At 43.1% G+C, this 15301-nt stretch overlaps 1 protein-coding gene across 7 annotated transcripts in view; it reads right to left on the reverse strand.

Moving 5' to 3' along the window:
• Veph1 (ventricular zone expressed PH domain containing 1) overlaps positions 1-15301 on the reverse strand; it is a 251557-nt gene that overhangs the window by 39140 nt on the left and 197116 nt on the right. For 6 of the 7 annotated variants that reach the window (XM_046431368.2, XM_058574933.1, XM_046431367.2 and 3 more), the window contains one exon: positions 4030-4147. In XM_046431368.2, the coding sequence (XP_046287324.1) occupies positions 4030-4147 (118 nt within the window). Of the gene's footprint in view, positions 1-4029; positions 4148-8416; positions 9145-15301 lie in introns of those variants that run through there. The other variant, XM_046431370.2, reaches the window with a different exon arrangement.

Consider the following 15301-nt stretch of genomic DNA (forward strand, 5'->3'; position numbering starts at 1 on the left):
TATAGAGGGGAATATGACTGCCAAAACTCTAGGCTGTTTTCTGTGGGACGTAAGAACAAAGGCATCCCACGTGTCTTGAGAAGCAAGAGTGAAAGTCATGACCTAGTTCTTCCTCCTACTTTTAAAACATGGGACTGAATAGAGAGCCAGATGTGTCCCAGGACAGTCCACTGACTAACTCTTACCGTTACACATCCTGTGCAGTTCCAGGACACAGGGGCAGCTGGTCAAGGGGACTGTATGGTTTTCCAGAAACAAGTGCTGTTCTGTTAAGTCCACTTGCTCAATCTCTGCATAAACCCCACCAGTAAGATTTCCAGGATTACGGAGTTATTTCTGCAATTTTAAAAAATTCTACTCTGTACTTTAAAAAAGTGGTTATCAAAACTGAATCAACAATTGGAGGAACTGAAAACAGTTTCTGCAATACTTATTTAGTGCATGTAATAATCTCCCCCACACTACCATACCAAAGTTCTTGCTCTTCTTATAAAATGTCACCCAGGAGAAGACGATTTCTAAAATATTAGACATCCTCTGAGTTTTCTCAATATATTATAACATTAAGGAATGATTATTATTGCAATTTTTTAACTTTTATGCCTTTAACTTAGACTTGCCTTAGAGGTTGACATTGTGGGTTCTGGAATCAGCCTGTCTGGATTAAAATCTTGGTTCTACAACTGGGTAGATGTGTGACCTTGGGAAAATTGCTTAATTTGGGTTTTCTCATTTGTAAAACAGAGTAAATAATGGTCACAAAAATTACAAAAATGTATGTAAAACCTAGTATATAGTCGTTAGAATGATAAATGCTAGCAATTATAATCATTCCTGGACCTCTATGATAACTCTAGCATTTTGTTTCCTCTGGCTTAATATACACTTAATTGAATAAAAATATTGATCATTAAATATTAAACTCCAGGGAATTTCCATGTGTTGGTGTAGAAGTCAGTGGGGAGGTGGTGAGAATTTACCCATAGAGGGGACATGTGGGTTGACTGATGTGCTTTCTGAAGGACGCCATGGCTTAGTCTACACGTTGTAAGAAACATTTTACATTTCAGGACGTCTTTCCTGATGTCTAGATGCCTAATTGCATCAAATATTCTCCTCATTTAAGGAAGTGCTGGCCAGCATTTTGAAAAATATTGGAAAACTGAGTATGTGAGAACAATTATTCTGTCATTGGTTGGTCCCCTTAAAGAATACCAAAAATCCAGTTGATTCAGGCTTTTGAATTAGAGTCTGATCCTACTTCCTTAGACTGCTTCTCCCCGAGGCTGGCAGGGGCCCTAGCCTTGGTAGAGATACTAGTGGAGCCCAGAGCCGTGCACCTGCATCGTGGACACAACAGAATCGGGCACCAAGACAGGCAGGGGAGCAGCCCTTTGGTTTCATGTGGCTCCTTCTCTCAAGGAGGAAATAGCACTGACCTCCACTCTCCAGGTTCAGAATGCCTGGCATGTGGGTGGTGCTGTATTTGGCATAGTTCACCCAGAATCACAATCCTGAAGCATCACATGTGAACATTCAAGACATGTTTGACTTTGCTATTTCTAAATATTATACATCTGTTCACTCACTCAACAAATATTTATTCCATGGTGACAACTCACAAAAGATTATGCTAGATTTTCTCATGTCCATCTTTGGATTCTGGCTGAATTAGAATCCCTTTCAGGGCAGAGATGTGGTACCTTATTCATACTCCTATCCCAAGGGTCAGCCTGTAGAAGACGCCCAACCAGTGCAGCAAGCATGTGCTGCGTTAAAGTGGGGTGCAAGTGCTGAGCTGGCTGTGCATGGCAAATAATAAGAGGTTCACTCCTATGGCCTCAGCATCTTTAAACTTGGAACTTAAGCAGAATGTGGATGCTTAATACTACCTCTATGAGTATGCTTGGCAGCAGCCTCATATTAGAACTTTCACTTAAATTAAATATATGATTTACATGCTTAGATAAAAATAAGAGATGAAATCAACAGCCTATATATACTCTTCAGGGGGTCTAGGCTTTTTGGTGAAAATAACAGCTTAAAATAGTATTTCTCTCCAATTCAAAGACCCTTTCATGTAGCAAAAGGAAATGAGCAAAGAAATCCATATACACTCAAGTTTCCAGGGCCAAACATTTTGATTCAATATGTTCTGTTATAAAATATTTGGCCTTGTTTGAATTTTTATTGCTATATGTTCTCAGTCTCTATTTAGCAGAGAGAAATTGATAAGAGATAAGGAAGAGCAAATGTGTGAAGTGTGCTTTCCAAGAGCATGGCCGTGAACTTGAGAAAACACACACTACAGGAGCGCTTTGTGCTTCCAAGTTTCAGCCCCTTTTCTGAGGCCTCCTTTAGCCGGATGCGATTAAATACTTGTTGACCAAAGACTCAGCTTCCTCCGAGGGAGCCCTCTCGGGGCTCTCGGGCCACCTACAATGGCACTTCACTTTACCGTGTCTCAGAGAAAGTTTCTTTCATGCTCTTTTTTCACATGTGAAATAGGGTCTGATTAGAAAGTTTTATAAGGAGGCATTCAATTCCCCAATTCCTTACTTGCTTGAATTAACTTTCTAAAAAATTGGGGTGTTCACTGTGGCATGGGCTGGATCCAGTGTCTGCAATCAGCCAGCAATCTGTGCCTCAAAGGGGCTGGCGTCCTCACTGCCGCTCTTCATCTGTACCTTTTTCGTGGGGTAATGCATTTTAATTGGTGCCTCTCTGTGAGTGCCTTACGTCTCCATCTGGCCATATGAACACACTTTTCTGATTCAGCCTCAACATCTTGGCAGTGACAAGAGAATAGACTTGCCACAATGGGGAATCTTCAAGATGCACAGAATCCTGCAGTTAAAGGATCCGTACAGGTGGCATAACCGGTAGCTTTCTGGAGGGTGGCTTGTGTATTAAGTGTCCTCGTGTTCTGCGGCATTTCAATGCTGCTCCCTTGGTCTCAATTGCAGTTCCTGAGCTGTGCCAGCATTGTGAACTCTCCTCTCAGAAGGGAAATTAGTCATGAAGTGTTCCACTTCCAAGGACAGCAAGATTTTTAAGCATAGGCTTATGATCAACCTCTTTCCAGTGGTCACATCGGGTCAAGTTTAACCAGGAGGGAGAATGGCAAAATGCTTAAGATCATGGGTTCTGGATTCAGACTGAGTTCAAATACTTTGTGACCATGGACAGTTGCCAACCTCTCTGTGCCTCAGTTTCCCCACAGATAACATCAGTACTTACCTCATAAGATTGTTGTGAGTGTTGATGAAATGATGGTGTGTAGCACAGGGCTTTGATCATATTCACTAATGATTATTATTTTTATGAAAGGTCAGTAGACCAAATTCCTTGGGCAGCAGAAAACAAAGAGGAAGGGTAAATAACCAGACATGGGTTATTCCAAATAATCCCTCACTCTTCCAATATTCTGCTGTTTACACAGTCAGTCATCAAGCTGCCCTGGAAGGGGTCACTCTAGATAAGCTGTGTGCACACTCACTGATTGTACTTCTATGAGTCTCGGGAACATACCCCCACAGGTGCTTGTTTTTCTCTAACCCTCAGGACTGTGAGTTGAAATGAAGGATGCTCTCAGGGATAAATGGCTGACACTTCCTCCCCCCTCCCTTTCTTCCCTTCCTCCCTTCCTCCGTTCCTCTCCTTCCTCCCTGCACTGGGGATGGAACCCAGGGCCGTAACACTAGCTAGATAAGCACTTTACCACTCAGCCCCAGCCCAAGCCCTGGCCCCGGCCCCGGCCCTAGCCTGATGCTGCTCTCAAAACCACAGAGGGGTAAGGCACTGTTTCTGGTGCTCACTTCTGGTCTGCACTTCTCTCCTCCCAACATCTTCCCTTTCCTCAAGGCCACTTTGGTGAGATGCTTTTCTCAGCATGAAGCAGGGATCAGGCACAACTGCATTCTTACAAATTGGGACGTTTAGGCGGAGGAAAGCCAACCAGGCAGCAGGGCTAGTAGACCCAGTGAGCCCAAAGGACCCAGGGTTCTGGGTGCAGGTGGGGCCTCTCACCGCTGGCTCGTTCGGGGTTGTTGCACATGAAGCACTGCCACGCTCCGGCCGCTTCACTGAAGCCAAACACGTCAAAGAACCGCACCTCCTCCAGATGGAGCTGTACCTGGTCCAGGTCCTGTTGCAGGAACACAGAGCACAAAGAATACAGGTGACCTGCTGCTACACGGCATCCTGAGACAGGGAAAGGGGACATGCAATCAGCATAGCCAATGCTCAGTCTCTGTGCTAGGGACCAAGAGGGGCATTGGCAAGGCTGCTGTTGGCCAGTGGTGGACGGAACAGTCAGCTCAGACTCCGCCATGGGAGAGCTCTCAGGTGCAGAGAGGGAACAGGCCTGGGGGCTGGGTGTCAGAACCTGGAGTGGCCCAGAATTCTCTGCATCCAGGAGCAGCTCCAGAATTTCTAAAAAGGAGGGACATCCAAGTGGCAGTGTCGTTGAAGGAAATGTTGTTGAATGACTTCTTTTTTATTTACATTTTATATAAAATAGTGCATGATAGTATTCTCATAAATATTGTTTTTGCAAGGCTGCCTTTGCAGGGGCTGATGGAAAATCTGGGGATCGACCTAATCGTTAGCCCTGGGCCCCAGCACTCTCTTACTCTCATGGCTTATCTTAAAAGCATATGTAAATTTGCATTCTATACCATAAGATCACTCTATTGGTTTTAATGGAAAATTATGTCTTGTTATTTATCAGTAAATCAGTTAACGGTTTTCCTCTAATGGTGGAGTAGAATTTGATGCACCAGAGGATCGTCCTGTTTTGGGGCTCTGTGGCGCCCTGCCAATGTGCTCCTGTTGAAGAGGCTGAGGAGAATTTCCATTAGACTGTAATGGATGGAGAACTATTAGCCTAACCAAATTAAATTGCTCTACTGTCTTCCTAAGGCCTTGCTATTATGGGATACTAGTCTCTTTTTCCCACCGTGGCCAGGGCTGCATGCTTCAAAGGTTGCTCCTCCTCAGAGGGATATTGATGTTCTCCCTGGCCGTGCATGAGCCCAGTGCACTTCTGTGTTTGTCTTGGCTTGAGCTGGGCTTTCTCCTCCTCCCCTGTGGCCCGCACATTCTCCTCTCTCCACCTATGGTAACAAATTCTTCATTTCCCCAGAGCTGGGCAATGTAGATGGTATTTGCTTGTCCTGGTCTAAGTAGAGATCAGCTATCTGGATTCTGTCCAAAGCTCCTGATTTCCACCTCCTGATTTCTTGACACAGGTGATATAGAACACCATGAGATTCTTGAGAGCAGAACGTGCCTACTGGTTCCCAGTTTCATCCTCCAACTCTAGTCTGGCACCAGGAATGGAGTAACATCACTGGTTTGCAGGCCCAGGGCAAAGTCTATTTCCCAGTGAACTACAGGAGAGGCGTTATGGAATGTAAGAGGAATTCTTCTCAGAGAATGTTCTCACTAGAATGTAAGCACGAGGAGGACAGGGATTTTGTCTATTGTGTTGGCCACCGTGACCTCAGCACCTGGAGAGCTTGTCACATGGCAAGCCCCAAGTGAATGCCAGGGTAGTGAGAGGCAGACTGGGACTGGAATGGATCCTTTCCAGAATTCTCTGTGAAGGCCGCTACTGCTTGTGTTCTGGGACTGGACGTTTTGGAGGCTCAATGTGCTGAGTATTTGGGGTTGCTAATATTTCATGGTTCTTACAGGCATTCCGACAGGCACTGTATATATAGGAATGTCGTTTTAACAAGAGCGATTTAGAATGTGTTCACTGGAAAAAAGGAGACTTTCTTTCTTTTTTTTTAAATAGAAGAATGTTCCACAAGATAAAGACTAAAGAAGCACCTGGGAGTTTTGCAGGTTTCAAAGGATGAAATCCATATTAAAATTTATGGGGAAAAAGCAGATGTTCATAAATATCAGTTTCAAAACTGCTAACTCTCTGAAGTCTGTGCTTGGCCATTGGCATGCATATCGCTTCTCTGTTTCTCACACAATTAAGGATCAATTTTTCATTCACCACAAACACTACTAGCAAACAAAGTGCTTAAAATAATACTTTGGGGTTCTTTTATTTTTCCTGTTCTGAGACCAGGAAAGTCCCAGGTTGTTGCCTATAATCCACGTTTGTCTTGGCAAAAAGTTACTTACAAAGTTTAAGACAGATGGTAAGTTACGTCCCCGCATTCAAGTTCTGAAGCCCAAAGCAGGCTTAACTCTTCAGAGGATTCAGGTGTTCTACAAAGGGAACTGAGGGAAGAAGATGAATGGTAATCCTCTGAACTACTGAGGTCGGCAACAAGAGCCAACGTTAAACAGAGACAGGAGAAATATGTGCAATTTCAAATATTTGTGGAAGATCAAAGTAAGACAAATCACACAACAAGCAAAGACAAACCAGTGATAGCTGAGTTTGGGGGTTTTGACTACTTAAATGTACTTGAGTACATTTTGAGTACCATTTGTCTTTCTCACACTTCTGGGTCCTGTAGCTTTCCTGGGCCTTGCCCAAGAATTGTTACATGGCCTTCTATTTCTTGATATTTAAAGATAAGAGAACTAAAATTGAGTTAGAGAATTACGAATGTCCTTTAAGACAACTAGACTCCAGAAGAGTGATAAAAAAATTCACCTCCAACTCTAAGTCATCCTCTGAGTACTTCAGTTCTGATGGGATTATGGCAGAGGGAGCCTTGGGTGACTCCCCAGTAATTTCCACCTCCTGGGATTCCTCCATCTGTATGATCCCCTCCCCTGTGTGTTGGCAGGTTCTGCGACTCACTTCTAACCAAGAATAAGCAAAGGTGATGGGCTGTCATCTATCACACTATCACACACACATACCCAAGCATGGTTGTGGTCCTGCTAGCTCACTCATGCATGGGGAGACTCCTGCTGGTTCTGAAGAAGCAAGTTGCCATATTATAAGCTTCAGGGAACTATGGAAAGCTTCTGATAGCTAGTAAGAAATCAAGTCCTGTTAGGTACAATATGGCATATGCCTATAATCCCAGTGGTTTGGGGGGCTGAGGCAGGAGGATTGTGAGTTCAGAGCCAGCTTCAGCAACTTAGTAAGACCCTGTTCCTAAATAAAACATAAAAAATGTCTGGGGATGTGGCTCAGCAATAAAGTGATCCTGAGTTCAATCCCTGGTACACCCCCCCCCCCCAAAAAAAAAAGATATAATAATCATAGGAAGCATGCACTAAGAAGGACTTTCCTGACAAACATCACTTAATTCAAAAAGATAAAAAGTCACTGAAGAGAAAATGATGTTTTAAAGTGAATGGTTGGTTAGATGAGTTTTTTCCTCCAATTTTAGGAGAAAGTCATTAACAAGAACAGGAATTTGGAAAACTATATAAGTCTCTTGCAGAGCTTTTTAGGGAAGAAATGAACCAGTCAACTTGGAAAGTGGAGGGGATATTTTCAACATTGTTCTGCTGGACACGACAGTGTGAATCCCCACAGTGACTCCTAAGAAAGTGTGCAGTGGCCTCTGGGTCTCTCAGTGTGGCCCACATGCTGCCTGGGGGACTCCAGAGATCAGCAAAAGCAGGCATCTGCAAGAACAGTGGGTTCTGGCACATTCCTACTGGCCTAAAGCTATTTGGACAACATGGAAAACACAGGCTTTCCTCCTGAGCTCCGCATGCCTCTGGGTAACAGTTGCACCAACTCCAGACACAGTTCATGCATACCTTAAGAAGTACAAATCCAAAACCGAAACCCTAGCATTTCCACATAACAACAAGGACTCTCTGTCTTTGTAGTTATTTCTAGTGCACACACTTTAATTGTATGGAGTCCAGGGGACACAGTGGCAACTCAAATGGATATTGTTCTGCATGGTATAGACATAGTGTCTTGTAGGCAACTTGGTGTACTGAATGGATAACTTGGCAAAAGAGACTTTGAAGCACATCTGTTCTATAATTTAATCTTCTTACACACTTCAACTTCTGAAAAGTAGTATTGAATTCAGTTGATAACACTTAGTACTTATTGCACTTGGTGTCAGAAAAGATGATACAGAGCCAAAGAGACACTGTCCTGCACTCCAAGGAAGGGAGAGGGCCCTTGGGTTGGTGCAGTTTTCCTCACAGAGCAGGGCTGGAATAGGCTTTCATCTGAATGTGGTGATGGTTATGAAGCTGCTTCTAGTTGGACTCACGGCCCTCAACTAGATTATATCTGCTTGGCATGGAAACTGGTTTCTATCTTATTTTGTAACTTCTGAAACTAGAATAGCATTTTGCCAATAGAGGTATTCAACAAAGTGTTATGAACTCTTACTGATTGAGGCCTATAGATCTCATCTCTATATCAATTATGGCAATTAGGGTTTCTATTTTCATTTCTATTCAATTATGACCATTAAGTTTTTCAAAATATTTATTTTTGATTTTTCTTAAGAGATGGGGTTTTGTTACATTGCCTAGTTTGCCCTCAAACTCCTGGGCTCAAGCCATCCTCCTGTCTCAGCCTCCCAAACTGCTGGGATTACAGGCATGTGCCATCACACCCAGTGGCACCTGCATGTTATACTAGCTCCCCAAGTGGTTCTGATGTACTGAGGGAAATTCCCCCCAGTCCTGTGGAGGAGAGGTGTGGATGCTGACCAGGTCTATCAGGTGGTATTTGAGGCATTTTTCAGCTTCCATGTGCATATGCTCATACTTTCCCACGATATTTGGTTTCATAAGACAAAATACAATATATGGTCTGGTCACAAGAACACCAGTTTTATTCTTAAAAAATTAGAGATGTTATTATTCCAAGTTGTGCAATATGGAAGAAAGATGTGAGATGTGATGACTGTTGGGCTTAGTTTGAAATTTGGCAGAGGCTGTGGAGGGAGGGGGCAATAGGCAGGAGGCAGATGCTAAGCAGAGGCGGCACAGGAGCCAACAAGGACACGGGAATCAATATGTTTCAGTCTTCAACATGGATGTCACATATGTGCCATGTGCCATAGACTCTTACTTTTCTATCCTGGATGAGTAAGGAGCTCTAGGTGTACATGACTGTGTAATCCCCATCTGTCCAACTGTAGATCACCACCAGACTCGCTGTTCTTTCTATCCTTCCAGACCTGGGAACTGAATCCCTTCCTGGCAGTTCTGACCATGGGCCCTGGCTCCCAGTGGCTGGAAGAAAGCATTCATATTTGACTCACATCAGACAGAAGTTCTGAATGATACTTTCATGTAAGAACTAACAAACACAGGAGGGTACAATTGAATATTTGATGTGGTTCAAAAAGTCAAATTTTTACACTCTCCTAAGAGAATGTTGGCAGATAACACAACAAGAAGTTAAATATAGAAAAGCAAATCTAGAGTATGGCTCTATTAGAAAATACAGTGGCAACCTGAGTGATGTTATCTAACAAGATTTGTCCATATTTGATATACCCACAATTAATTTGTTTTCAAGAAATCCAATTTATTTTAAACTTAAGCCCATTAAAACTAGCAAAATATTTTTATCAATATGAAAGCCAGGGCAGAAGTCTTTGAAAATAGTCAAAATGTCAAGAAAACTGGCATTTTTACAGTGGTGTCAGCATTAGAATTTTTGGCAATAAGGATGAGTGTTTATATGTTCTCCTTTCATATTGGGAAACAAAGAATTGACATGATTTTTCTAACTGGTGATTTCCATCTACAGATATGCAGTGAGCAGCTACTGTGGATACAGAATGGCTTTTTGGAATGGTCTACCTCTTCTCCCTTGGAAACCAGGAGGCTGGGGTCAAGGTCTTTCTCTTGTCCTTTTAATTTTTCCCCTGTGCCCTGATACCACTCATGCCCACCTCCTCTTTAGGCAGATGATCCTCGATTTACTATGGGGTTACTTGTTCATGAGCCATGGTAAATTGATAAAGCATCACTAGCTGAAGATACATTTAAAACACCCAACCCCCTGAACATAAGCAGCAGTTCACAGCAGAGTCACATGTGTCCCCTGTGGATGTTCACCCTGGTCTTGGGGCTACTGGGGCTACTCAGCAACCCACGAGCATCACCCACAACCACTAGAGATGACATTTGAAGAAGGGCGTCTATTGAATGTGTACTGCTTTCATGACATCTTCAAGTCGAAAAATTGTGAAACCATTGTGCATTGGGCCATCTGCATGGTTGCTCACCTTTTGGTTTGATGTCTTGGAACAGGCATGTGTTCTTGAAAAAGAGCAGTGTCAGGTATTATTTTTTGTTTTTACACAGGACGTCAGGCCCTGGGCCTCATTCTTTTTCTTGTTTCCCTCAAGAGTTCACTGGTGCTGTGAGTGAGTCCTAGTGCACGCTCACATCCACCCCACCTCATCCAGCCGTTTCCTTGGCTGTGGCCACCACAGGGCCTCCACCTTTGCTCCCACGCCAACTGTGCAACAAGGCACATCATCACGTGTCACCCTCTAGTGAGTGAGGGTTTCCAGGATGGTCACTCCGCAGTGAAATTGCTGGGTCACAGGGTATCAGTGTGGGACTGTAGAGAAGGTACTTTTGTGTTTCTATGCAGTTAGGGCTTTCTGGATAAATTTTACTGAAACCTGGGAGCTGGGCTAAAAGAGCAAAGTGTAGTAGTGAATTTATGTCTGGCAGGAAAGCGAGAGACAACCTTGAGAGGTTTATTTTCCCAGAGGCATGTGTGCATGTCAAGGCGAGGCCCTGGGTCCTGGAGGTGTCCTGGTGGGCAAGCTGGAGACATTGGTCTTATCTTCTTCCTGGAGAGAATCATTCACCTTCCAAAGGGTGAAAGTAAGAGCCAGAGCCCTTCCCTGGAGCTAAGGTTCCCCCCACCCTCCTTCCAGTAGATGAGGAGGAAGGGGGCTCTCCCTCCTCTATGTGAAGTCCCTAATAAGAACCTCAGAGTTCCTAGTGTGTGGAGACTGCTTCTAGGCTAAGCACAGAGGCAAAGGGAACTGGCAAGCTTATTTGCTGTAAGAAAGTATTAATCTACTTTGCCCCAGAAACACTGTTTGCACGAAATGTTAAAAATTAACCCTATGTGTATCTTTAACTTCACTAGGTCCTTCCAGATGCCTTCCAGAATGAATGCCCAGTTTATATTCCCACCAGCACAGCACAATTTCTTTTTTCACATCACAACAGTAAGACTTTCTAAGCTCTGAATTTTCTAGAAGAATTATCATCTCAGATCTTTCCTCATGTCTGAATTAGGCCAGACTTTTACAGACCAACTTTTGCATTGGGTGCTTGTAAGAGTCTCTAGTGACTTCTTAAATGATTGCTTGTTAAATCATGGGAAAAACTAACCGGGCTTCTATAGAAGTCATTGTAATTTTCTTTGTCTTCATTGTCCTTTTCTGAAATATTCCAGCTACTGGGAATCAGACCAGCATTGTTAGATGCAGTTATTTTAATCCTCTAACACACGTCAACATTTGGTCAGAATCTAGTCTTGTTTTAAGAACTATCATTTTGTTGCTGTGTTTTCTACTTGAAGTAGTGGAAGAGGAGAAAATGGACTCTGTCTTGGATTTGGAGAGAAAGCATGGCTCCCCATGATGTTGGAATATTAAATGTCTCCACTTAGCCATTCAACAGACTAAGATGCACTCTAAGTGCTGGTGAGAGAACAGTGAGAGAGGCAGATGTGGTCAGTAACTTAACTGCCCCTCAGCACAGAAATGGATCACTATAGTCTACTTACACAGTGGAAAATTTTACAGACGCTAAAATGAATGAGTAAGCTCTACATGTATACAGATATATCTGTATATTTTAAAAATATAATGTTTAGGGCAGAAAGCACATTGCTAAAGATACATGCAACATGAAAATAGATCAGTAAAATTTTAGAACAATAATCCAAAAACACTCATGGAAATCGAACACACAAACCTCAGGAGAGTGTTTGTCTCAGTTTCTTTTTGTAAAGGGAGATAGTTGAAGCAAATATGGAAGAAATGGAAACTCACCTTCTAACTTGTGGTGGAAATGGGTTTCATATTTCTACACTCTGAATTTATGTGCTATTTCATAATTTAAGAAAGATTAAAAGTGAGGCAGAGAGCAGAGACTGAGGAAGACAGGTAGGTGAGTGGGGCTAGGTGAGTGGGGCTTGTGTGGCACCCCTCAGGGCATCCATAGAAGGGTCTCTTGATGTCTCCAGGGGAGGCTGGTCTTGGTGGCTGGAGCATCTCGAGGACCACCTCTTTCTTGTGATTTTTGCACCTATCTTTGTCAGAGGGCTCCATGGTAAAGTTCTTTACCCTAGCTCTTCAACCATAGAGATGAAGAAATAGGTGTGAAAGAGTTTGAAATATGCTCTATTTTGTTTTAGAAAACAAAACAAATTTAAGGCATGCTGACACCAAGTTCTAAATTAGGGAACATTACAGAATTGGTTAAATGACAGAGGTGACACTTAAAAATAAGATTTTTTTCCCCCTGCCAAATGTGGGTTTTGGAGTCAGATGGGAGTTTGGTCCTTGCTGTTGCCATTCATTAGCACTTCTTGGGAAAAATAGCTCAGTTTCCAGTGTGTTTCTGAAACTGCAAAATGACTGTGCTCCCTAAACTCCAGCAAGTTGTAGCCACCATCATCAATTCATGGATAATTACGCTACTTTGTAAACTAGAGAAATAATAAAATGTGGCGAAAGTGAGGATGACTTGAAAAAGTAAGCCAAGAAGCCCCTTTTTTACGCTTATAAAATACAATGTCTTTTGCCCATTTAGCTTGATAAATGTATGTCAACGTTTCTGAAATGGATGACATGTTGAAAAAACACTGTGTTAGGTGTTAGGTGCCTGAGAAACATAGTTAGTTTTCTAAAAGAAAGGGACATGCTTCTCTGTCTCTTTTTGTTAGGCTGTTGTCAGACCTGGGAGGTAATGAGATGCAAACAGAAGGGTGTACTGCAACGGGGAGCATTTCAAAGGGAAGTAATGACATGCACATGCTTGATGGGGCCATAATGAGACGGACAAATAGAAACGCAACAGAAATGTGCATGGGCCGTGGTGTAACGAGATGCATAAATGGATGAGTGCAATGGACAAAGGCGCTGGGGGTGTAATGTGATTCATAAACGGGAGGGTGGAAAGGGCAGGTTATGACAAGAAGCGGAGAGAAAGCCTGCAATAGGATGCCCGGATGGAGGAGCTGCTCCTGCTCCGTGCGCAGGCTGAGAGAGTAATGAGGCCGATGGGACGGCTCCGAAGCGCACAGATGGAGGGGTGTGCTGAACCGGGAGGGAGGAGGAGATAATGACGGCATGAAAGGAAAGACTTGATATGATGAATAAAGAAACGGGCACAAAAAGATGTGAGGACTGAAAAGAGGTGCAGAAAAAAGAGATGTTGGTGAAGGGATGGAAATAACCGGGTGGCCCGCGCGCGCGGCTCTAATGAGGCGCCGAAATGAAAGGGTGCAGGGAAGGAGTAATTAGGCGCCCATGTGGGGTGGTAATGAGGGGCCCGGTTCTGGGAGCCACGGACCTTGGCATTTGGTTCTTACTGAGCAGCACAGAGAAGAACTCAGAGTGAGCCACAGACGCTTGGATCCAGAAGAGCTCACTGAAGCACGGCCGCGAGGTTCCCCAGCGCCCACTCGGTGGCCGCCATCTGTGGGGCGTTTGCTCTGTGCCAGGCGCTCTGTGGGTGTTTGCATCATCTGCTTTCGCCTCCCTAACAGCCCTGTGAGCGGGGGCACCAGGAGAAGCGCTGAGGCGAACCTGCAGAGCGTGTTGGTGGTGCAGATGGCGCTTGAGCCAAGTCAGTGGGCTCCAGGAACCTTTCTCTCTCTCTCTTCTGGTGCTTTTTAAGAGATGGCTACGGGACTGCTCCAGAACTACCAGGATCACTTGTCAAAGATGTAGAGTTGAAAACCCACCCCAGCAAGTACCATTTGCAAGACTTGCAGAAGCCTCAGGAACTGGCCGGTTTTAATTGATACGTATTAAACTCATTGTGATGCATACACTCGCGGTGGCCTATTCCTATATGCATCAAAGTGTAATTTGGTAAATTTCATTCCCAAAGCCCTCCGCCCCCTGGGCCCCTTCTCTACCATAATCGTCTCTCTTCTGCTTTCATGATACCCCCCGCCCCGCCGCCCCGCCTCTCCTTTCAGGTTCCACAAAGGAGAGAAATCATAGGATACTTTTCTTTCTGAGTTTCACTTATTTTGCTCAAAATTATGATCTCCAGTTCCATTCATTTTCCTGCAAATGACAACTTCATTCTTCTTTATGGCTGAGTAAAACTCCGTGGTTACCACATTCTTTTATCCATTTGTCTGTTGATGGACACAGAGGTTGGTTCCATATCCTGGCTACTGTGAATTTTCCTGTGATAAACATGGGCACATGTTTATATACACCCCTATAGTATATTGATTGACTTTAGATCTTTTGGATAAATACCAAGAAGTGTAGAGTTGGATCATATGGTAGCTCTTTTTGTACCTTTTAAAGGATCCTCCATAGAGATTTCCACAGTGGCTCTACTAACTTATATTCCTACCAGCAGTGTTTAAGAGTTCCTTTCCCCCTGTTTTCTCACCAGCATTTATTGATGTTTGTATACTTGATGGCTGCCATTCTGACTGAAGTGAGATAGGATTTTAGTGTGGTTTTTGATTTGCATTTCCCTGATGTCTAAAGATGTTAAACATTTTTTCCACACAGTTGTTGACCATTTGTATTTCTTCTTTTGAGAAGTGTTTATTCAGTTAATTTGCCCATTTATTGTTTGGGTTATTTTTTTTAGTGTTGAGTTTTTTTTTTTTTTTTTTTTTTTAGTTTCTTATTCTGGATATTAAGCCTCTGTCAAAAGAACAGCAGCTGGCAAAAATTTTATCCCATTCTGTAGGTTCTCTCTTCACATTCTTAATTTTTTTTTTTTTTTTTGCTGTGCAGAAGCTTTTTAAATTTGATGCCGTCCCATTTATTGATTCATACTCTTCTTTCCTGAGTTATAGGAGCTCTATTCAGGAAGTTTTTGTCTGCACCTATATGCTAAAGTGTTTTCCCTAACAGTTGCAAAGTTTATGGTCTTATACTTAGATCATTGATAAATTTTGAGTTGGCTTTTGTGCAGGGTGAGAGATAGGGATTTAGTTTAATTCTTCTGCATATGGATATCCAGTTTTCTCAGCACCACTTGTTAAGGAGGCTGTATTTTCTCTACCATGTTTTTGGCACCCTTGTCAAGTAGGAGGATGCAAAATCAACGTACAAAAGTTTCTAGCTTTTCTATATACACCAATAATGAATCTGCAGAGAAAGAAATTAGGAAAATAGTTCCATTTACAATAGCTTCATAAAAA

Source organism: Marmota monax, unplaced genomic scaffold (genome assembly GCF_021218885.2).
Source record: "Marmota monax isolate L192 unplaced genomic scaffold, Marmota_monax_Labrador192_F-V1.1 WCK01_AAM20220418_F8-fsc00022, whole genome shotgun sequence".
Lineage (NCBI taxonomy): Eukaryota > Metazoa > Chordata > Mammalia > Rodentia > Sciuridae > Marmota > Marmota monax.